The sequence below is a fragment of the Falco punctatus genome (genome assembly GCF_963210335.1).
Source record: "Falco punctatus genome assembly, chromosome: 19".
Taxonomy (NCBI): Eukaryota; Metazoa; Chordata; class Aves; order Falconiformes; family Falconidae; genus Falco; species Falco punctatus.
Window position 1 is genome coordinate 1784679 of NC_137599.1, and position 22828 is coordinate 1807506.

At 44.6% G+C, this 22828-nt stretch overlaps 1 protein-coding gene across 1 annotated transcript in view; it reads right to left on the bottom strand.

Moving 5' to 3' along the window:
* Nucleotides 1-7227: 7227 nt before the first annotated feature.
* NPEPPS (aminopeptidase puromycin sensitive) overlaps nucleotides 7228-22828 on the bottom strand; it is a 40063-nt gene continuing 24462 nt past the window's right edge. The window contains exons 10-23 of the mRNA XM_080369667.1: nucleotides 20334-20498; nucleotides 19450-19554; nucleotides 19081-19141; nucleotides 18157-18266; nucleotides 17474-17537; nucleotides 16716-16855; nucleotides 15055-15189; nucleotides 13288-13507; nucleotides 12528-12670; nucleotides 11639-11695; nucleotides 11045-11152; nucleotides 10632-10787; nucleotides 10485-10532; nucleotides 7228-8629 (exon numbers count right to left, since the gene is read on the bottom strand). Coding sequence (XP_080225793.1) covers nucleotides 8477-8629; nucleotides 10485-10532; nucleotides 10632-10787; nucleotides 11045-11152; nucleotides 11639-11695; nucleotides 12528-12670; nucleotides 13288-13507; nucleotides 15055-15189; nucleotides 16716-16855; nucleotides 17474-17537; nucleotides 18157-18266; nucleotides 19081-19141; nucleotides 19450-19554; nucleotides 20334-20498 — 1665 coding nt within the window. The 3' untranslated portion in view covers nucleotides 7228-8476. The remainder of the gene's footprint in view (nucleotides 8630-10484; nucleotides 10533-10631; nucleotides 10788-11044; nucleotides 11153-11638; nucleotides 11696-12527; nucleotides 12671-13287; nucleotides 13508-15054; nucleotides 15190-16715; nucleotides 16856-17473; nucleotides 17538-18156; nucleotides 18267-19080; nucleotides 19142-19449; nucleotides 19555-20333; nucleotides 20499-22828) is intronic.

A 22828-nucleotide genomic window follows, 5' to 3' on the forward strand; every position in this document is an offset into this window, starting at 1 on the left:
CGCTGCCCGCCGCCCCGCGCCGCCGCGCTCATTGGCTGACGGCACCTAGAGCCGCTCGCTCTGATTGGTGGATAGGACCGGGGAGCGGCTATTGGCGGGGAGCGGAGGAGGAAGGACGGGGATGGAGCTTCCGGCGGCGCGCGCGGTGATTGGGCGGTGCCGGGAAGGGCGCCCCGGCGGCGGCCACGTGGGGGCCGCGCTGCGGGCGGGTCGGCACCGGGCCCCGGGCCTGGGCACCGCTCTGTCCCGCCATCCCGCTCCCCCGGCCCGCCGCGGGGGGCCGCGTGCTGGGCCCTAGCCGGGAGCGTGGAGCCCGGAGCCCGGGAGGGACCCGGCCCTGCCGGGCTTAACGCCCCGCCGTGTAACGGAGCGGGGGGGGAGTAACGGCGTCCCGCAGGAACCGGCGCTGCACGGTGGGGACGGGACACCGGTGACAGCTTACCGCCCCCCCGCGAGGCCCCGGTGGCTGCGGCGGTACCGCCAGCAGCGTCCCGCGTTTGTGTGTATGCGGGGACCCCCTGGGGCGGCTGGGACCCCCGGCTCCCCCGGTCTGGCCCGAGCAAAGGGGGGCGCACAGCTGCACCCCCGGGGCTGGGGAGGCTGGAGCCAAAGCCAGAGGGTGGGGGGGTGGCTGTTGAGTGAAAACTTGGGGGGCAAATAAAGGAAAAATGAAAAACTGGGGGGCAGGGGGGAAGGAAAAAGGAAAACCGGGGGGGGGGGGGGGGGGCAGAACAAAAGTGTAGCTGAATAATTAAAGGCACGTAAAGACAGTCTGTGTGAGTGGCAGGGCTCTGGCTTGCTCATCAGGAGAAAGCAATTAGTAACACAATCAGGCTGCTTTGTGGGACTAAATGAATACCAGGGCCACGGGGGAAGGGAATGACCTGGCAGGCCCGGGTGGGGGCCAGCAGCTGGGGGGCCGGGGGGCTCCGCTCTCCTGGGCAGCCACGCTTCCCTGATTCCTCATCATGGTTCCCTGGGAAAGGGCCGCGCTCCAGAAAGGGGATGGGGTCAAATGCAGCTGCCTCCGAACAGGGAAATGTGGGGAAGGGGGGACGAGGACGTGTAGCTGGCGGCAGCTGTGGAAAACTGAGTTACAAATACTTGGGAAGAGTTGATGTTACTGGTGTCACAGCCTGTCCTGCCGGCCGTGTTCTGCACCGTGCGGCACACCCGGAGCCAATCCTGCGGCCCAAGTTTCTGTTGCAAACAACCGCATTTATCAACCAGCTGTGAGAAGGGTCCAAGACACGAGAAAAGTACCGGACGCGTGAGCACCGCGGCACCTGCCAGCCTCCAGGTGCTCCATGACCTTCTCCAGCCCAGGACACGCAGAGCTGGAGCAGCTTCCAGAGGCTGGCGTCGCCACCGCTGCCTCTCCCTGTGGGCTGAAGTCCTGGGCAGGCTTCCCTCTCCACCTGGAAGATGGGGAAAAGCAGTCGTAACTCCTCCTGGATGGCTCCAGGTCTCCCTGTCTGCTGCTGCTCCCCCCCCCCAAACACAAGCTGCTGCTGCAGAGCCAGGCAACCGCTGGCCCTCGAGGGCTAGTCCTAGGAAACGGGCTTACCCATGGCCACACAACACAAAAAATTCATTGTTCCCCTAAAAAAAATTTCAGTTACAGGGACAGACGAGCACTGTGGTGCTCAGGAGACCCAGCTGCTGTCCCTACCTTTGCCAGCTGCCTGCACGAGAACTGGGAAAACTGATTTTGTCTGTCTGTGTCCTGAGCCTCAGATTATAAAACAGGGACATACCCGGATCAGTGTCTTTTGTAAAGTGCTTTGCGATCTCGGGGTGAGGAGCACCTAGCATCGCGATGGCAGGTTTAATGCAGTTACAAGCTGGGCTAAAAAACATCCGCACGTAGGGATGTGATGTCTGTTTGCCCTGCTCCATCACCTCGTTGCGTGTTCTTGGGGCGTTTCGGCCATTCCAGCTGGAAAAACAAGGCTGAAACCGATCGACCTCATGAAGGTGGATGGGGACTGACGCGCTGGGGGCTACAAAGCTTGGAGATCTCCGTGGTGAGACGGGGAGGGAGTGCGGGATGCGGAGGCATGGCCAGGAGGAGAAGGGTGCTGCTCCATGGGAAACCCGCACCAGCAGGGAAGTCGGGCCAGGCAGCGTTGTAAACGCTTCACATCACTGACTCGTTTAAGACCGATTTCTATTTACAGCTTGACTCGACGGAACAGAACGGGCGCGTTATTCAGCCCGAAGGAATGGAGCTCGCTTTGCCTGCAGCCTCTTCCCCGCTCTGTAGTCAGCGCGCCTCTGCCAGCAGATCAAAGCCAGCTCATTGAGCAGCATTTGGGTTGCAATGGGGTGACATTCCCTCTCTTGCAGCTGTTCCCCAGAGGGAAGGAGGGACAAGGCAGGAGCCTCGTGCAGCTGCAGCTTGCTGCTGGGGTTAGCTGAACGCCGTCCTGCTTCTCCATTCCCCTCCCCACCCCTGAACTTCAGGACACGACCCAGAAGCAGCCGGTGCTTCACCCAACGCACTTCCACTGACCGTTACAACCCTTCCACGTTGCTGACCGGGATGACTTTCCTTAGGGGACTGCTCCCAGAAGAAAGCCAAGGATGGAGAGAAGGATTAAAGAATTTTGTACAAATCTGGCCTCAATAGCAACAAAAGCCTGAAAACCCAGTGTAAAATCAGGGTAAGTGACTGTGGAATCGGTTCCCCCTGGTAGTGCTCGGGCTGGAGCTGTAAACTCGAGCTAGATGCACTGATTGTCTCACTGCCGTAAATGGCACACTCAGCATTCACATTACAGAGGCTTGTATCATCTCCTGCCTTCAGAAAGTGCCTACAGAAACGGGGAGAGAAATGCTGAAAAGCTGCTGACTCTAGAGACGGGGTACTTGGTGTTATTTCAGTAAATGCAAATGGTTAGAACCAGAACTAGGTGGCCAGGTCTCCCCTTCCCGAGTCTACCGAGGATGCTCGGTACCTTCAGGTTTCTCAGCAAATCCTATGTCAGTTCCAAGGGACAGGAGCTAGTTGTGATTCTGTGTATATCCAGAGCTTGGACTTCAGTGGAAACCACCCTAAATCAAGCAGAGTTTAGGTGATGCCAGGTTTAAGAAAGGAATCCAGAATCAGATTGTCTACACGAACAACCACGTGGAGTGAAAGGACGAGGCATGCGCCAGGTGCAGCCCTTCCTCTGTGGGGGGCAACATTAAAGGCTGCGTTAACGCTCCACGTTTCTCTACTCCCAAAGAGAGCAGCGTGGTGGATTTCTGTGTGCTCCATCTCACCCTGCCGGAGCAGCCCCAAGGCTGGCTTGCGCGCTGCATGGAGAAGATGCATTTTCCTAAGTCAGGTGATGAAATCCAGTTTTGAAAAAAAAAAAAAAAAAAAACCAACCCCAAAAACCTGGATGAAATCCAGCCGGCACAGATGACTAAGTTACACAAGGCTGAGCAGAGACACTCACCTGGTTTTCCTTGCTTACAGGGAATGATTTCAAAGCACTTTGGTTACGTTCAGCCTTAAAATAACCTCGCTTTTCTTCCTTGGTTTGGGTTCCTGCAAAAGAAAAAGTTAATGAGTCCACAACATCAACGTAGTGAAAAAGATTACAGTGGAGCACAGCACGCTGTCCTCTTTGGCTCTGAGTTTTGGCACATACGTGTATTTTCCCCACACATTTTCACTTGAACATGAGTAATTTTAACCTGAAACCGCAAATTTAGCACAGTGAGTTTTGCTCTCCCGTAATGAAAGTCTGGAAGAGCCCAACCGGAGCTCACCGAGCCAGCCACTGCTCAGCCTGATTTTGGATGGTTTGATCCTGCTTGGACCTTCCTTCACCAGGGTGGAAGGATGCTCGTGTTGACATCGTCACCGAGGGATGAGCCACGTGCCATCCTCCTCCACTAACCAGAATCCCTGTGGTCACAGAAGAGGGTTTTGCTCACGTTGGTATCAATCCTACAGCTGCTGTGAGCCTTGTTCCGCTCCTGGTGGCCGAGGCTCATTTATCTGTCGCCTGCCACGGAGCATTTTTACTCGTGCAGGTATTTTGCGTGGCTTAAGGTACCTTTAACAGAACCTGGGTGTAAAGTCTCTGAAACACAGCGATAGAATGGCTAAGCACAGCGACAGTCGGTGGTGGGTAACACCAAGACCTCACTGCACCTCATGACCCTGCACAGAAACAAGTAGGTACATGTTAGAGAAGGATTTGGGAAGTAAAGTTTAGGGTTTTGCTCATTTTTTGACTGGTTTCTTTTTGCTGTACACCATTTAGCTTTACTGTAATTTAAAATATGGAGCACATTCTAAATACAAACGTATTTGGGAAAAGTCTGGCATTTGGGCAAGCAAGTATGTCCTTCCAGATGCTGCAGTTCCACTTACGCTAGCTAAAATTTTGGTCCGAAATCTGGGTATTTTTGGAGAGTAAACTGGATTCCGAAACTTTCTTTCCCAGCTAATTCCACATCTGCCTGGCAAGCTCATGCCTTTTTCCCTGACAGATTAAATATTATTCTATCCTGCGTGTAAGAGTCTTACAAATATCAAAGCAATGACTATATATAGGAATGTATGTTTTTGTTATTGCAAAACTTGCCTTTTCCAAATTGCTTCGGAGAGTTCACACATGCAGTTGTTATTTTTTAAATGGAGGCGACACTTGCCGAGCAAACCCGGCTGTGTCAGTGGCAGGACTGGATCTGGCGTCAGTGACGGCAGGGCAGGAGGCCACTCGTCCTCCACCCACTGTAAGCATTCCTAAAACCAATTCAAAAAACTCCATTTCCAGTTGACGTGAAGCTCAGCGTTCTGGTGTCGTGGGGCCAAAGGCAGCATGGGTGCCTGACCGTACCGGCTCAGTACCGAACTGGCTTTGTACCAGCTTCCAGCCACAACCAATATCAACTAGATTTTAACTACTTGCATGATTTTTACTGCCCCTAAGGAAAGCGAACACACGAATGTGCTGAGATTTCCTTAAAACTCAGGTTCAATTATCTAAAGCTGATGGGGTAGAAAAAAAACGGACACATCTCAAACGTCAGATCTGCCTAGGCAAGGCGGCTACATCTAACCGTGACCGATAAAAGGCGATTAGGGAGGCTTTTTTAAAAAAGGACAGGTAAAAAACAAACTATCCCCCAACAGTCTGCAGCATGGAGTTTTTTCAGAAATGATCTTAAAATACAGATTAACCCTTTAATCTCAAGGCTGAAGGAACATTACACAAATCGCTCACGCATCCTCTGCTCGAGGACAAGTAATTTAAATGGCTTTGATATATTTTTCTTCATAAACTACTGCCTCGGTTCACATGTGAGCGGGAAGCAGCCCCTGCAGCAAGGGCAGACCTGAAATTCAAGCGAGCAGCTTTGGCACAGCACTAAGGCAGCTCGCTAGGCAGAAGCCTGACTTCAAACACGGATTGATACAGCTGAGTTGCACCATTCCACCTGAGCAGGGATCGAGCTCCTACTTCTTTAAAAGGGGCATCTTTACGGCAAGGTAGCACCTTGGGCACAGCACGGCCAACCTGTCTGCAACAGAAATCAACAGCGAGGTCTGCAAGAAGTGCTGTTCCCGTACGTCTACCTGAAACTGTAAAGAGAAGGGCAAGGCAACAGCAACACACGCCATTTATTGTGGAACAACTCTTCCGCCTCCTAGGCAGGGGGGATGCTCACTGATGAAAGCTTTTTGTGGTTTTGTTGGAGGAGGGATAGGGAGGCAGAGAGGCAGCCAAAGGACAAGGTTACTTGTAAATGCCAAGCCTGGAGCCAGGTAGAAGCGCTGTTATCAAAAAGGTAAGTTAAAGCAGCAACAAATCATAAAATATCTCAAGTTGGAAGGGACCCTTAAGGATCATCGAGCCCAACTCCCTGCTCCTCGCAGGACTGCCTAAAAGGAAACCATGTGATGAAAAGCATCATCCAGACAGTCCTTGAACTCTGACAGGCTTGGTGCCCCAACCGCCTCCCTGGGAGCCTGTTCCAGGGACTAGAAAGAATATATCAGGGTTTCTTCAGATGTGTTTCACCTGCACAGATACAGCAGAGTCCTCGTTAAGAGCCGGCTTCTGTATCCTTTCAGGTATCCCTGATGCAGGTGCAGTGTCCAGCACACAACTGCCCCAGTGAATACACTCAGTTCTTACGGGCAGTATCCTCACTAATCATCATGTGAGCCCCGTTTCATCTCTTTCCTCATCCACAATAACTCTTGCTGTTCTTGTCCTGACCCTCTCCTGAGCATCAGTTTGTCTCCAATGGAAAAAAAAAAATATTTCCTATTAAGTGGACAAATCCCAAACTTACTTTCATGAAGAATTAAAATCTACTTTCTTTGCATGCAGAAGAGACTAGGACTAGTCAGTCTGCTGAGACTATTCAGTTTGCTCAGTGACCACAAGCTTGTTATTTTTGTCACTCTCCTTCAACTGCTTGCATGTCATTTGCATTGTTTAAAGTCAAAACAAGATCACCTCAACTTGCAGCTACAGTACTTCTCATTTCATACATCACCAGTCATGCTGGAATCACAACTTTGCATGTTATTTTGTCAATGTGCAAGAAGCAGAAGAGAAACCAGCTTACTCTTCCGAAATTACATTGGATCTGCAGTGCTGACAGCAGGAAAAAACAGCAGTCAAGTTAACAGATATGACTCGGGACAAACAGAATTCCTGTTTCGATCTCGTTTCTGACCATGTAGCCACACTAGTCCAAGGGATACCAACCAGTGCGATAATATTCAGGAGCACTGCACCTCCACTTACTATAAACCTGCCCAAACTTGCCCATTTCTGGTGTGTAGCCCTGCCCTGGCTCGTCGTGGTTGGCATCAGCAGCATTTGCACAATACTATTCCCTCTTGCAGAGTCCCTCAAATTTTCAAGTGTTTAACAGAAATTTGTTTACTCACAGGGTTTCCCCCCCCGCCCCCCCCCTTTCCTTTCCCTTCCTTTCCAAATTCTGCCCTGGTTAGTTCTTTAGCGCTTGACTACAATCTTTATTCAGATTACACAAGATCTACTTACGATCAGTACGGTATGTGCTCATTCAGCTGCCCTAAGACCTAGCACTGATAGCAGAAGAGGAGAAGGCTGAGAACAAGGGTTTCCTTGGGGCTGTTAAAGACACCATCGACATGTGACCTCCGCTGTTCCCTCAGAGATTTAGGTCCTTTGAAAGCAGCAACACTCTTTCAGGCTTCAAACAGAACACAAGATCAGGACATGAATTTCACATTGACATTTTTATTAACGCCAACTGTTTTAATTTTTTTTTTTTTTTTAAACAATAGCACAAAAATGTTTCAGGGAAGCAGTCTGACAGTTAGTCTGATGACCTTCTGAAATACAGTTAAGCCACACCAAATACGAATTCCTGTTAAAGGAAAAAAAAATAAAATATATGGAACTCCAACCTTTGTATTAGAGGGTGTTGTGTCTGGTTAGTAGACCACGCTGCTTTGTGAAGTAAATGATGGCACACAGCTTAGACTTCATCATCACGCCAGTCATCACTAATTTAAGGCTTCTGAATCAAATTACCATCAACATCACAGAAAGGAACGAAAAGCTAGTGTTGCTACGGCCATGAGGAGATTGAACAAGCTGGATCTTTTAGACAAGTAACGGTGTCTTGAACAGAAGAGACCTGCCCTAACAGCAGCCAGGAGAACCAGTCACACAGTAATCATCTCCTCATTTGCATGCATTTTGAGGGTGCAATTTAGTAAGAAAAAATAAAAATTGCATGTATCTTTCTCTTATTTAATGTGGCTATGAAAGATGTTTCCTTACAATTCCGTTATCTCTAAGAAGGACATCAGCAAGTAGAACCAAGGAGAAAAACCGAAGAGCAACAGAACATTTTTCTTTTTGCTGAGAGGTAACACAAAAGGGAGGGAACCTACTATCCTTGGATTGGGGGGGGGTTGCAGGAACATCTCCCCAAAACCTTGCACTTAGAATGATGCACAGACTCTATGTTATACCAGCTACCTGCCTTTCCAACTGACCTGTTCCACACAACGCTCAGAGGCATTAACCCATTCCTGCCCCAGACTCTCCACAAAATTCCACTGACCTAGAAACCACTGGTTTCCTTTTTTTGGGGAGGGCTGGGGGAGGGTGTAAAAAACAGAACATCTGTCAATAAGAGTGTCAGGAGGGGGTTGTTAAATATTTTAACCACTGACAAGGCTTGAGGAAGTTTCACAGTTTTGTTATGCTCTATTTTATTACTATCATATTTACAGATTTTTTTCTCTCTTTTTTTTCTGTTTTTTGCTGAATTGCTGATAATTTTAATAGAATTTAAATCTGGAGTGTGAGCAGGAACCAGTTAACTACATTCATTGTCCAATCCCCATTGGTTTGAGAAAAAGACTCCAAATTCTTGGCATATGAATCAGCTGTTGGGTAGCTCCTCCCTCTCCCCATGAGGCGGCAGCAGGACTGCAGCAGTGGCATGCACAGATTCACACCATGGCTGGTGGGGCCTTGCGCTGCAGAAAATATTGGTGGATGTTCTCGGCGTCCCGCTTCAGCCAAGCTGCATTCAGCAGAATATTTTCACAGCACTGCTGGACAGTGCGTTCTGCCGATGGAGCTGGGTGACTCTCAAAGAAGGCCTGTATAAAAAGCACACAACCATCCATAAGGGTATAAACAGGCATAGACAGAATTACAGCTTTTAAGTCACCAAATTCCCTAGGTCATATAGAAATGCTTTGGTGAATTACGTTCCTTATCTGACTCTAGCTCATGCTATCTGTTCCCACCACCATCACAGGCTCTGAAAGATTTGCAAGGTGCTTGCCGAGTTGGCAAGACGTGTAATCCCAAGTTGGGAACAGTAAAATGCCTCCGTTTCTCTGCTAAAGGAAAGCCATGGTAGCATTTCTACAAACCAGCCCAAACGCTGCCTCCTGTCCCATCTTGTCCTTGCTGCCAGGGCCAGCAAGCAGCACTGGGAAAGATGAATTCAGTCCCTCACAGGGAGGCAAACAAACGAGCAGCAAATCAAGTGTGTATTTCTGGATACTTGGAAGAAGACACTAACGGAAGCCCAAGGCCATTTTGCAAAAGCATTTGTCCAGGTATCAGATTTCTTAGCATTCTACCTCGGCCTCTTGCCAAGCTGCATAATGACCTCCAAGCACCGGCAGCACTCAAGAGTTTTGCTGAATAGTCTCACATTTCTTCCTCCAGAATCAACAGTATCGATCCCTGCGAAGAAACTGCACCAGAGGCTGCCGTGACTCTGCACTTTACAACTGGGAAAAGGGTAGAGTAAAGCTGGCATAGCCGAGACTCATCCCCATCTTCCCACAAGCAGGCTTTTCCCAGTATTTGGCAGATCACCTCACACTAATGCACACTACAAGGTGACATCGAGACTCAGACACAGTAAGTACTCTAGCTAAAAGCTAGGTGTACCATCTCAAGAAGTTCTCTTGGAAAGTACTTATGATTTAGTTATGGATGATTGTTCTGGTAAATGTTTTGTAGTGTTCTCTAAGAAAAAAAAAGTATAGTGCAAGATTTCTCTGTAAAATCACTTATGCTACTGAATCGTTTCTAACAAGACATCACTAGATGATAAAAAACAATAGATAGAGCTCATGGCTCAGCTTATCTTTGAAATAAGAATTCCTCCTGAGCATTTCTCTAACCAGAAAGTGATAATTAAGTTTCACTTAAGAAAGTGGTATTTTTAAGTTTCTTCTTCCAAGAAGGAGTCTCTGTAGAAGTGCGGGCAATGACTAAATAAAATCTACACACATTCTCAAAACTCCACCAAGACTAGTGCCTGCACTCCCAGGTCAGAGGGGATGCTCGAGTCCGGTGGTGAAATCGCATCACCTTAAGCCACCGACTTCAAGACAGGCTCTCTGCAAACCCATTAATTTGCCTTGTGTCAAAGCCTTGCTCTTAGTACACAGAACAAATGACCACATAAAATGTGGACCTCTAGTATGGAATTTAGCCAAAATCTGCCACGTTCATTCCCCCAGGGTGTCCCTGGGTGCTAGCGCCGACAGCCCCAAATGTGCCCTGTCAGTCTGGGGAGAAAGAAAGTGGTGCTGTAAGGCTCAGCTTACTATGGAAGTTGTAACTGCTATCAATTTTGCTACATTTATCTTTAAAGGCTGTCTTTTGGGGAGTCTCAACACCACCGCTATAGACTGTGCTGGATTTTATAAAAGTTTAAAATGAATGTTTAAAACTAATGAAACGGATATCACTAGAAGCTGCACATTACTTTGTGAAAATGCTAATTTAAGGTATTTCAGTAAAATAACTCAACCTAAAGCAGTGCAACTAGAGGACTAGGCAACAGTCAAAACAGTCAGAGACAGAGCCACACTTCCAAACCAAAAACCGCACAGAAACTCATGGCTCTTCCATCAGGTGCTCACAGTCTAGAGCACACAGTGGTTGTCAGAGATGAGGTTAATTGCTTCTTTAATTGAAATTTCTTACCTTAACTTCTGCAGCCATTTTATCATTTGCAAATCCATCCACTGTTAGCTGAAGGAAAAAAATATTGACGAAGGGTAAGCATTTCAAATGTAACAGTTTAGTTTTGATCATGTAGGTGAATGGGACTTTTCTCACAGCTGTACATACCTTTATTAGTCTGGATATTAAGAATCCACCTTGGTATCGATTATAAAGTTCCTCCCAATTGTCCCTAACAAATTTCCAAGCAGCTTTCCTCCCCTGCTTGCTGCCTCCAGCTACTCCACCAATAACAGATACCGTGTCCTGGGGACGTACCTCTTCCTGAAGAGGAAAATGTAGACAAGTATTCAAGACTGTTACAACAAATACAGCATGTTGTCTTTATGCATTTCTGCACCTAATCTGTCAACAATAGCTTTTCTTTTCCTCACATGCTTTTAAGATACAGCTCAGATTTAATCGTTAAGACTATTTCTGCTATTCTAGCACATTATATGCACACAGGGCTCTATCCCCGAGTGCTCTGAACGCACTTATTCTCCCAAGGTAAGGAAGCAGCAGCTTTTCCAATAACTTACTGAAAGTGCAAAGGTGAGAACTTTTTGAATCAGTTCTGGCTGAGAGATGGCTCCAAGAACTCGTTCAATTCTGTTCTTCTCCTCCTGCATATCTGCTTGCTTGTGAAGCTTCAAAGCCAAAGTGAATAATATTAGTGCATGGTATTAAACGCCGACTTCTTAACCTAGCACTACTGACCTTGCTGTATATGCTAGAGCTGCTAGGTTAGCCTTCAAGCCTAGGACGTGACAAATTGAACTTGTTCATGAATCATCCTGCACAGCTAACCGCATTACGGACCTCATTACACGTACATCATCAGGAAGTACCATTAGTAATAAACTGATCTTCACCGCTGTTTATGTAAGGTCAAGTAGGACCGTGCCTCCGAGGAATGAAAAATAATCCTAAAATGAGAGATGCCACTAGGTGGCAATTTCACACTACACATGGACCAAGGAACAAGGTAAAGAAGCCCCAGTGTTCACATCTTCTGCAAAACATTGGATTGAGCCTGCTTGCAGATAAACTACACCTTAAAGGAACTTGCAGGGTGGACTATTTAGCTTTTCATTGCATAAGCTGGCAGTGTTAACAACAGAGCGCGCACTCACCTTCAGCATAGTGTCTAAAGTAGTACTATCTCCATGCTTCAAAATAGTTACATATACCTAAGACAGAGCATAAACAAGGAAGGTCCTTCAAAAAAACCACACTTCTAGAAACGCAACAATCAATTTCTACATATTTGGGTTAGATTTCAGACAAGTGAGCAGATCTGGAAGACACCAGCACTGATCCCTTTACGTTTTGAGACTGGATTTGAGAGATGCATCAACTCCTTTACCTCTTCCCCAGTTTCAGCAAAATTTTGGTAATGTCAACCACAGCAAAACACCAGAACAAGAAATCTTTGTGCCACGCAACACCTAGCTAGTAAGTACTTCACATACACTCCATCCACATCCACCATAGTTAGAGTTTGTGCTCTGCAGGACCAAGCTGACACTTGCAGAGCTCTCCCACGATCCCTGCAGTTTACCACGGTGCTTTTAAACCTGGAGGATGTAAGCTGGTCATGGATGGATGTAAATGATTAGAAGTCAGCTCAGGTTTGGCACTGCACTTCAAATAGTCTTCAAAACCCCAAAAGCAACATCATCTAGAGACCAGAGTTGTTCTGTGGCAGTCAGCATGGGTACAGCTGAACTTGTTAGTCATAACTAAGTATTGGCCAGGTCAGATGAGGCTTACTTGCTTCAAGAAACACAGGGATGTTTCTACCATGCTCCACAGTATCACTTGCTTCATAACTGGACTTATCCAAGCTCCCACCACCTCTGCCAAAACCAGCTGGTCTCATACCTTGGCACTGGTTTCCTCTAGCTTCCCTATTCTTAGAAACAGGGGTTCAATGGACTCTTGGAAAGAAAAAAAGAGTTTGATGCACACAGTGCCAAGTGGGGGACAGTCTTTTCGGAATTAAAATTTACAATAACCTACAGGACTCCTCAGATCAGCGGACAGAATATGTTTTCCTTCTACATGGTCCTTAAATCGGCGTCGAGCTTCTTCTAACGTTGCCTTGTGCCCAGCTTTTCCTAGTTTGCCCAGGACCAGACCCCTCAGAAGGGCATCTAGATGACCTAATGAGTGAGTAGGAGGGAAAAAAAAATAATTATTTGGAGACACAATTCAAAAATTAAGTGCTCTTCCACCTAGAGTGATCAGGGCAGAGGTGTATAACAATCCTTCCACATGCTTGAGGATATCTAAAGGCCTTTTCTCACTCTCATTGGTGCCAGCTGGAGAATACATAGATATTTTTATTTTACGGTGAGAGTCAGGATATGATTCCAGCCCAAACACAACAGGCTAGGCCTGTAACCTGAGCCAAGTCAGTAATATTAACCTTTTGCATCTACAACAGGGCTGACTAGGACAAGTAAACATGCACGTACATGGCTTTCCATCCTTGTAGTCTAAGAAGTTTCATGCACTCCAACAGATGCAAAGCTAAAGCAGAGAATTTTTATCAGTCAGTGATCAGGTAGGGAAATGTTTTACCATTTTAACTTCTGCCTGATAACAGAGGTTTGTTTGGGGGCTTTGTGTTCGAAAGTTTTTAAGTATAAAAAAACCCCTGCACGCCTACTTCAGACTCCTCTTCCTCCCTTCTCTCCCCTTTCCCAAAATCTTGATGGCTTATTTACACATGAGTTTTCGAAAACCACTACAGGATTTCACAGCAGAAGTTTCCTACCCTCTCCAGGTTTGGGGTCCCATCCCAGTCTCTCCCCTATTGGTGAAAAGACATCTTTCACGAACACCTGGATTTCCTCATAGAAGTCTGTGTGGGACAAGAGAGTTGAGAGAATTCCCAGGTTACAGCTGAGGTCGCTCCACACAGTATAATTGGGCTCATTCACAAAAGCTTCCATGACTTTTAGAACCTCTACAGTGCTAATGATTCCAGCTCGGGCCTGGGAGAGGAAAAGACACAGATTAATCTTACTACTAAACAGAATTAAGACATTTAATAGCTCATCACATTATTTTACAGTCTTCCCTGTTCAGTTTGCACAGCCTGCATATAAACTCTATTTTCCCTGTCGTGGGGTTCTGTGGAGGTGAGTTAACGCTAGTCAAAGCACCTTAGCCGTCTGCTCCATGGCACACAATGCTTTTTATACACAGGTAAGCACTTTACAAGGAGACAGCTATGTAATTATAAGCACATTTTGCAAACAAGAAACAGACAAAGAGATTAAGTCACTTAAAACTGCAGCAATGCTTGCAAGAAAAAGCAAACCCCCAGAGTTATTCTCAGCCAGATACTACACCCACCAAAATCTTATTTTAACTAAACACTGTAAAGATTTAGAGATTTAGGGTTTGCTCTTTGCTAAATGGAGAGTATAAAACTGCAGAAGTCATTTTGGCTTGCTGCTTCCCATTAATTGATAGTAGTACTGCCTTTCCACCTCTGCCAGAAAAATTTTGTATTAACTGCTCCACAGCATCATAAAAAACACTTCTATGCTTAATGCAGTTGATAACACCGACAGTATCGGTTGATAACACCTACAGTAGGTATCTCCAACCAGAATGCTTAGGCTTTTGTTAATCTGGAACCAGACCAGTAATTTACGATACCGAAGACGTGGTGAAGATCAGTTGTCACTTGCTAAGCTATATTCACTTGTGATAAAAACACGATTAAAACTGACACTGCCCCGATCCTCATTCCTAGGGTGATGGCTCCCAACTTGTAATATTCTTGCCCATTGCTCTTGACTTACTGAATTTCCTGTTTTCTCCAGTGTTTGTATTATTCTGGCAAATTAGGAGTCTAACACAATATTCCTGCATGTATTATTTGCTCGGTTTTCTGTCCGATTAGTCTTGCAGTGTTTGGGAAATGACTTAGGGTACAGTTTCAAACCCCTTCAACTAAGCCACGACAAGAGTTACAACCTTTAAAGCTAGAGAGGCAGGGTATCAAACCCACATTTTGTAGTTTCCATATACTTGCCGACTAGCAAGAATAAGAAAGTACGATCTGAACTACAGAGTACAGTAACTAATTGTTCAGAGCTAGCAACACTTTGCTTTTTAAAAGTAAGAATCCCCAACAGCCACCTCCTCCAGTGGAGGACAGTTACAACAAGCCCAATGGAATAAAGCACACGGTGCTGATAGCATTTGATAAGTGTCATCGAGGGGATCATTAAAATATCCTTATTTTGACGAGCTGCAAGAAAGCAAGTTCTCAAAACAATTTTGTCAAAACCCCTATAGTATAATACACCCCTACAGAGAACAGTGCAGCAGGAGTTATAGGCAGACTGCTTCCATAGGATTTAAGTCTTGTAATACAAGTTAGAACTTGTCAAGCTAATTAATAGCTAGATGTATGCAGTAATCCCAAAGGCACTTTGCCTCCAGAAACTGAGACTGACTCTTCAGACACCAATTTCTGCGGTTACTGTAGCTTTCATTACCAGGCAAACAGCAAAGAGTTGCTTACCAGAGAGAACAGATCGTTCTGCAGGCCAAGCCTGTCCACAGGGGGTAGGGAGAGGTCTTTGATCGCTGGTATTAAACTCTCCAGCATGTCAGGGCTATACTGAGTACGGTAAAACCCTACAGTTCCAAGGTTTAACTGAAAAGTACCAAAAGGGTAAACAATTAAAGGTAAAGAACAAATAAGGAAATGCTTTTTCATTTTTTGTACCACTAGAAATTTCTCAAAGCACTGGAGGTCAGAGAAGTCAGTCATTATCATTTACATAAAAAGAAAAAACGAATCATAACCAAAGGAGAAAGACTATAAAGATTGCAAAGAGGAAATGCTCACCAAGAGGTACAGAAGGTGAGAGAAAGCTGGCATAAGGAAAGAGAGGCTAGAGTTAAAAGTAGGAGCAAGGAGAAAAAAGGGGTAAATCCTAACTGACCTAAGGGTAATCATGCACCAGGAAGATAAAATGCAGGAGACTGCAGGTGCTAGAATCTTAAACTTTCATAACCTCTCTCCCACAGCCTGCTCCATTCGATTTTGACAGAACCATTTTCTTAAGAAAGGAGAAGCACCTCTGCCCAAGGTAAACGCAATTCAAGGCCAGTAAGCTCAACAACCTACACTAGCTACATGCTACTGCCTACTAGCATTTAAGTGTAGATAGTCAAATAGTGTGGCTGGCTGAACAACAGTACCTGGCATAAACCAAACACACTGCTGAGCTCATCAGGAAGTCACTCCCTGTGCTGCTGCTATGATTTTGAGCAGTCCAACTGCCAGTTCTCAGGTCTATGGCACTGAAAAACCTCACAGACTGATGACTTTGCAGCCAGCAGTCCCACGAATTCACCTTGGACTGAGCTGAACTGTTGCCTTCGCAGGCAGAAATACCAAACTTTACCCTCATTCAGACAGGGCATTTTCAGAATTGTTCATTTCATGCCCCTCTATTACCAGGGAGGACCCAGACAGAGAGAATATCCAGGCACAACAGCTGGAATCCCCATGTTAGTTAAATGAGAAGATTCGATTAATATACAGAGAGACTAACTCTTATTTCATGGAGTCACCTCTCGGCATACAGTTCCAGCTTAGAAACAATTACTCTCAACCTCAGTAGTTCACACAGCAATAGTCCCAGCCAGTTACCATCTTTCAGTTTTTAAATTCAGGTTGACTGGTGTCTGCAGAGGACCTCAACAATAAATTTTTTGCCTACAGATTTATACTTGTCTGGCAATAGCCAGTAGAAAACCTTAACCTATATATAATGAAAGATAAACAGGACTATTTTTGCTCAGGATGGACTTCAACTAAACTGTGGTTACTATGGGATACCAAAAAAGCCACCACATTTCAATTCAAAAGCTGCCTCTAATTGCACACTGTTTTTCTGGGCTCGGACTCCTAAAAGGTTCAAGTTTACATTGTCTAGACTACTCTTGGAAGGCAAAGGATTACACTAAGCAAGCATTGCAAAGAGGAGCCAATATTCAATAGCATCACAGAGAGGCCCCTCCGTAAGAAATACAAGACTGCACGGGGATGGGAGGGGGGTGGGCCATGGGGGGAAAAACTAAAAAGGAAAAGAGGAAAATGAAACGCAAGGGAATGTTACAGTGATAATCAAATGTATTCCCAGTAACATGTTCTCCTTTGTGACAACTCACCTTCACCCACTGGTCTGGTTTGATGTCTTTCAAAACCAGGGTGAGCTCTGGTTTGTCCATCAATATTTGCATTTTGGCACAGGTGGGGTCATCACTTGTACAAATACTTATGGGAACCATCCACATGGGGAAATCCTCCCCTAAAAGAAGAAACAATAAAAAGGAAGGCCTAAGGAAAAAAAAAGTATGCACATAACACTGAGAAACTTTGCCTGGTGTTCAAACAAGTTTCAGCAGCAGTTTAAGCAAGGCTACTTAAATTTACATCTAAAAAGGCACACATCTGAAGGAAAATGGCAGTTCTAGAGTTAAAAACCAAGAATCTCTAAATCACTTTCCGAGCCAAAACATTTTCATTTCTAAAAGCATGGAAGGTGGGTGGAATCTGCATCTTAAGACAGAGCTGGCTTCCATATGAGGCATTTTTATTTCAGCACTGCTATAAACCCAGCAGCTTACATTGCTCCTCAAATGGCAGCACTGGCTTTAAACTGGACATCAGAAGAGAAGCATCTCAGGATGAAAACTGAACCAAAGATTGCAGAGGACTGCCATTCTCCCATGCGAAGAGAACATAGAAACCACGTATGTGAGAGCATTCAACCTTAGATTTTCTAAAGGTTTAACAAATACTTAAACACCTGAGCCTAAGCAGAGCACCTGCCTGCTCTGCAGTACAGCTGTTTCATCTCTCAAAATTGCTGCTGTTGCATGAAAAGTAATACACACTCCATTCCTGGTCTTAGCATTTATCTTACCAGTATATGGTCCACTGGCACAGAATTTCTTCTGAACTAACTTCAACACTTTGTCATCTTCTTGCTGAGGAAGGAAAAAAAGAGAAAAAAGAAAAAGAGAAAGGAATTATCAGAACATCTAATCTCAGCTTCTGTATATCACAATACATTCATGTGCCCTCTGTTAAGCCGAGTAACTTGTACTCTCCTCCAGAAAAAGTAGCTACCTCAAGAATAATTCAAATGCATTAATCACTGTTACATGCCCTATTTCTCACTTGAATTTGTTGTCTGACTTCAGCCTCCAGCCAGTAATCCTCACTCACCCTGCAATCCTGTAGAATAAGCATAATTAAACTGGACGGAGAATCAAAACATGTGGCATGGGGAGCTATGTCAGATATTCCCTCCCCCCAACACACATTTCACACACAAAGAGCAAACAGGCTATGTCAGCAAACTCAAAGCACACGATCTAGAGCGCTTGTGGAATAACTCCATATCACTTTGCGCGGTTCCTCAAGCAAGCTGCACTTCTCCCCCCTTCAGAAACAGAATCGTCACTAAACAAAGCAACCCACTGTACTGCCTCCTGATCAAAAAGAATCTTTTAAATAATTGGATACTACTAAATTGGATCCCAAAACACAGTTAAAGGCAGAACTTTTGATGTCATGTCCTGGAAAAGACACAGTTATATTTACCTGCTCGGCTTCCACATAAATGAGCGGAAATCCCATTTGTTTGGTCCACGTATTCATCACAGCAGCAATAGGTTTACCACTCGCCTTTTCCAGGCTTTCCCAGAGATCCTCTGCAGGAGAAAAGTCTGACTAAGGACTCCCAGAGTCTTGACATGTCAGACGCGATTAAGGACACTACATGGGCACCAGAGGGTGGGAGGCTGTATTGTTACTCCAGTTTGCCCTCCACATTTTGGGTTGTGTTTTTATGGGATTGTAACAGATAACAGGCAAGAAAAAGAGTTGGAACTGCTCATGGGGGAGAAAGGGGAGAAGAAAGCTTCTTTACTAACAAAACCCGCAATCAATAAACATTGTGACACAGTATAATGAAAGTGAACATTAAATAATCAAAATGGTAAATAGAAGAATCTTTTTCCTTAAGTTTTTCATATGTTATGTCCAAGGAGCTGACTGAACCACATGGACTGTTTTGGCTGATAGAGCAGAGTGTTCCACATTTATGCCTAATAGGCAAAAAAGGTTTAAGTAAAGAAAGCGCTGTGAGATGTTAGACAAGACTTTGAACTGTTTAATCACACATGCGATCAATACTGCAACAGGAAGCTTGCAAAAGGCTTACTTGGCAAATCAACATACTCTATTTCTAAATTAGATTACTACGCAGACATGGTTATCAACAGTAAAAGCAGCCCTTTCAGATTACCTCAGCCACATACTCCTGAGACAGAGAACCCCTAGAGGATGCTGAATTCTGGCTGTGCAGGGGACACATTGTATGAAACTGGAAACATGCCAATTCTTTCCTTGCACCTCAGTTATCTCAGATGGAAAAACAGCTGTTTAACAATCCATCACTTCAGCACTAAAGAGTTTGTCCCTGGAAATCACTTTTCTTAAAAGCATATAATAACCACCAGTTACCTGTAGCGGCATTCTTCTGCTGGTATTTCGTTAAATATAAATTCATTCCTTTCCGGAAGTCCTGGGAACATACAATTGAACATGTAATAGCACCAAAACAGAGGTCTTTTCTATCGTCCCTCCACACTGCATTTATATTCAAGAATCTGCCAGGGTGCCTTAGGATCAATATGTACATCTGTAACTCCTTCCACATTTTCCCCACTACCTAATTTCTCCTAGGTAAGTTCAAATAGAGCCCAAATGCAAATTGGAGAAAAGTTTTCAAAACAGAGAATAAACAGGTTTCATTTCTTTTTAAAACTAGTCTTTTTAACTGTAAAAAGATGTGACAATCTACATTCGGCTTTTTAACAACAATCTTTTTACCTCGTCACCAATGTAGTCATGCAGCATTCGGATTACAGATGCACCCTTGCTGTAAGAAATAGCATCGAATATTTCATCTACTTCGGAGGGATGGCCAACACTAACCTGTGGTAAACAGGATAATTAACAAGTGAGAACCATTTAAGCTGCCGTAAGATTTTGATTTTGCTCGTTCTAGTGTTGAAGTTCTTTCACTGAAGAAAGCGCATGCATATCCATCACTAAATTGTCTTCGTGGAATCTCTGCACCCAGTCAATTAAGCTTATTCACATATGGCTGGGTTAGGACCGGTTTATAGGTCAAACATACTTCCACCTTCTCTTCATCACCTAACTACTGCTTGTCTCTAAAGCTGTAAGCCCAGCTAGATCCTACTGATTTCTGAACCGTCTGCATCACACTCACAGTTCTGGGAGCACAACGCAGAAAACACCTAAGGTGGCCTCAGACGGAAACCAGTACAAGCCCAGCAAGGTTTGGTAGCTCAGGCTCTGGGCTATGCTGCACTTTGGTTTATGTTGCTGAGCGCTGAAGTCAGTCAGTTGCTACACTTCACTGTGCTCAAGGGCCAGAAAACTACCCACTTTGATCAGAAACCAAACCAAAACACAAATAATGATGACTTTTGATCACAACCTTGCCCTTTCAAGTCAGTAGAGCAGAAAAACTCCAGAAGGAGCCATCATTAGATCCTCAAACCTCACTTCTGAAATACTAATTCAAGTAGAGGAAAATCCAGAAAGTGTAAATGCAACCTTAGGTTTTCCTTTACATCATGAATGACTCCAAAGTTTCCTTTTTTTCTTAATAGGAAAAAAGCTTACACACAGCTAACAGAAAAAAAAAAAAAAAGGAGACAATCAATAGCAAAACCAGAATTTACTTCAATAGGATGACTGTTGTCTAAGGCATCAAGCTCTTGAGCTCGTGTATAATCAGCAGAAACAAACTGAGTCCAGATATCGTATTCTGGGAAACAGTGATCTACACATAGGTACTCAATCCAGGAGGCAAATCCTTCATTCAGCCAAAGATGGGTCCACCATTCCTGGAAAGATAAGAAGGCAGAATAAAGAACAAAATTCCAACAGCTTCATTTAATTAATGATACATTTGCACCAAAGAGAAGCTGGTAACGGCCTAGTTTAGTACAAATCAGAGAAACAGGCAACACCTGTAAGCACAAATTCCTCTCTATAAAGAAGTCATGGGCCTAAGAAGAATAATCAGCACCCAGTAACTGCATTCCCCTTGTCTTAAGTTTTAGAAACTCTGCATGGAGGAGAACTGCATCAGGTAGAAAGGAAATTCCTGGCGACTAGACTAGAGGTCTGAGCAGAGCCACTGAGGGAACAGCCATGAACGTTACCTAGATTAGGGAAAAGTGTCAGTGACATGCAAGGCTACAGTTCAGTCCAGCAGCAACTGTGGGCAACACAGCAACAGTCTCTTTCCCAAACTGAACAGCAGCACCTGCTATTTTGTTTGGTTTGGGGTTTCTTTTTTCACTAAAGAGGATGCTTACATAAAGACAAAAACCTGGCATCTGAACAAGTGTTCTAGATTATGGAAACCTGAAGTCTAGTAAACAGTTAAAAGTTTTTTCTCACCAGCCAGAGGTGGGCTTGGTTTTTTTAAGATAAGAATGTCACACTGACATTGAAATTCTTCCTTTCACTTCTAATATTTAATGAAGTAGGAGAGGTAAGGAAACGAGCTATGGATACTGAGGATGAAAACACCCTTTTCCATAACTGCACCTACCAACCATTCTTTAAATGTGAATGGGGTGGTTAACTCAGAAGAGCATGGCTATGATGATATAGGCCCTTTAAGCAGATGAAACCAAACATGATGCAGCGTCAGTCCAGTAAGCTGCCCCACAAAGTACTGTTCCTACTACGAATGAAACATTTACCCCAGGGAGGGCGGAATTTCCATGAGGAAAGCTCTGCACAGATAAGCCCCACTTTAGGGTGGAGACTATCCAATTTTCTTCAAGATTTCTGATTGCATCTGTTTCCAAAACAAGGTTCCAATACTTGCAAATTGGTACCAAAGGATTAATACAATTGCAAAACAGATTCTTGGGCAATTAGGATGGACCTCGACATCTTTTCACCTCCCCACTTTTCTCCCGTATTCCTCTGGCAACCTAACTTTTCATATTTCACAGTTGCATCAAAAATTCTCAGAAGAAAATTTTTGGAAGACTTAGAACTTCAAAAGGAAAATAAAAAGCTAATTCCATATAAATTTTAGACATTCTTTAGCTTACTAACACAGTTCTCAATGGTCAAAAGGACCACGAATGGTTCATGGGTCACTAATGGTCTCTAAGGCACTTGCTGGCATCCTACAGTGCTCTCTAGTCACATGATGCTGGCTCTCTTTGCTTCCAGCTGCTCAACTGTACTAAAAGCTAAAAATACACTAATAATACCTTTGTGTTTAAATATTGTGTTGCTCTCACATGGAAGCTACTTGTGCTACCACATACAGGAATGGACACAGTTGACTAGATTTTAAGAGGCATGGTGCTATAGCAAAATTTGACAAACTTTGCTTAGCGTTGTAATTAGTATTTACACTGTGTTCTTTCTTCCATCCAATCACACTTAATTTAAGCAGCCAAAAAGCCAGAACAATGCAGATCTGGGGCTCCAGAGGCCATGCTTTTTTTTACTAAACACACTGGTTTCCTGCAATACAAGAAAATACCTAACCTGTGAAATATTTGGATTCAAGCATCTGTTTGCAGGGTTTTGGCAAAAGGAATGTCCGATCTAATTAACAGAGTAAGCTGAAGCCATTTGTTAACAGCAGAAGCTCTGACAGATAAAAGTTTCAGATTTTAGCACTAAACAGAATTTAAAGATTTCAGTCCTGCTGTCTCACATACACTTTTATCCCCACCAAAATGACTTAAATATCAAACTATTCAGACAGCTAGATCCAAAGAAATTCATATGAGTTCCTACTGAGCAACTTTTCAGCTACTGGCCCAGAACAATTTGCCATGTTGGTACTGGTACTGTTACACCTTCTTGGTATAAAAGCCTGATGAATGAATCATGCCTACCTGAAAGGAAAAGAGTGGATTATTCCTTCTAAGTAATCTGACTAGCCAAAATCCTTTCCATGGAACACCTGCTCAACTCTAACTAGGGTTATACTCAAACAACCGAACATTACTTCACACAGAAAATATCTAGGAATACTTCTAAAGAACATACTAGTAAAGAAGGAAGTGGTAATAAAGCACTGTTTAAATATTTATGTATTTTTATGTTAAAGATAGCATGCCTGCTACTAAGGGGCACTTAAACACACACATGATATGAAGCACATGTCAAAGAAAACCAGGCAAACTTTTAA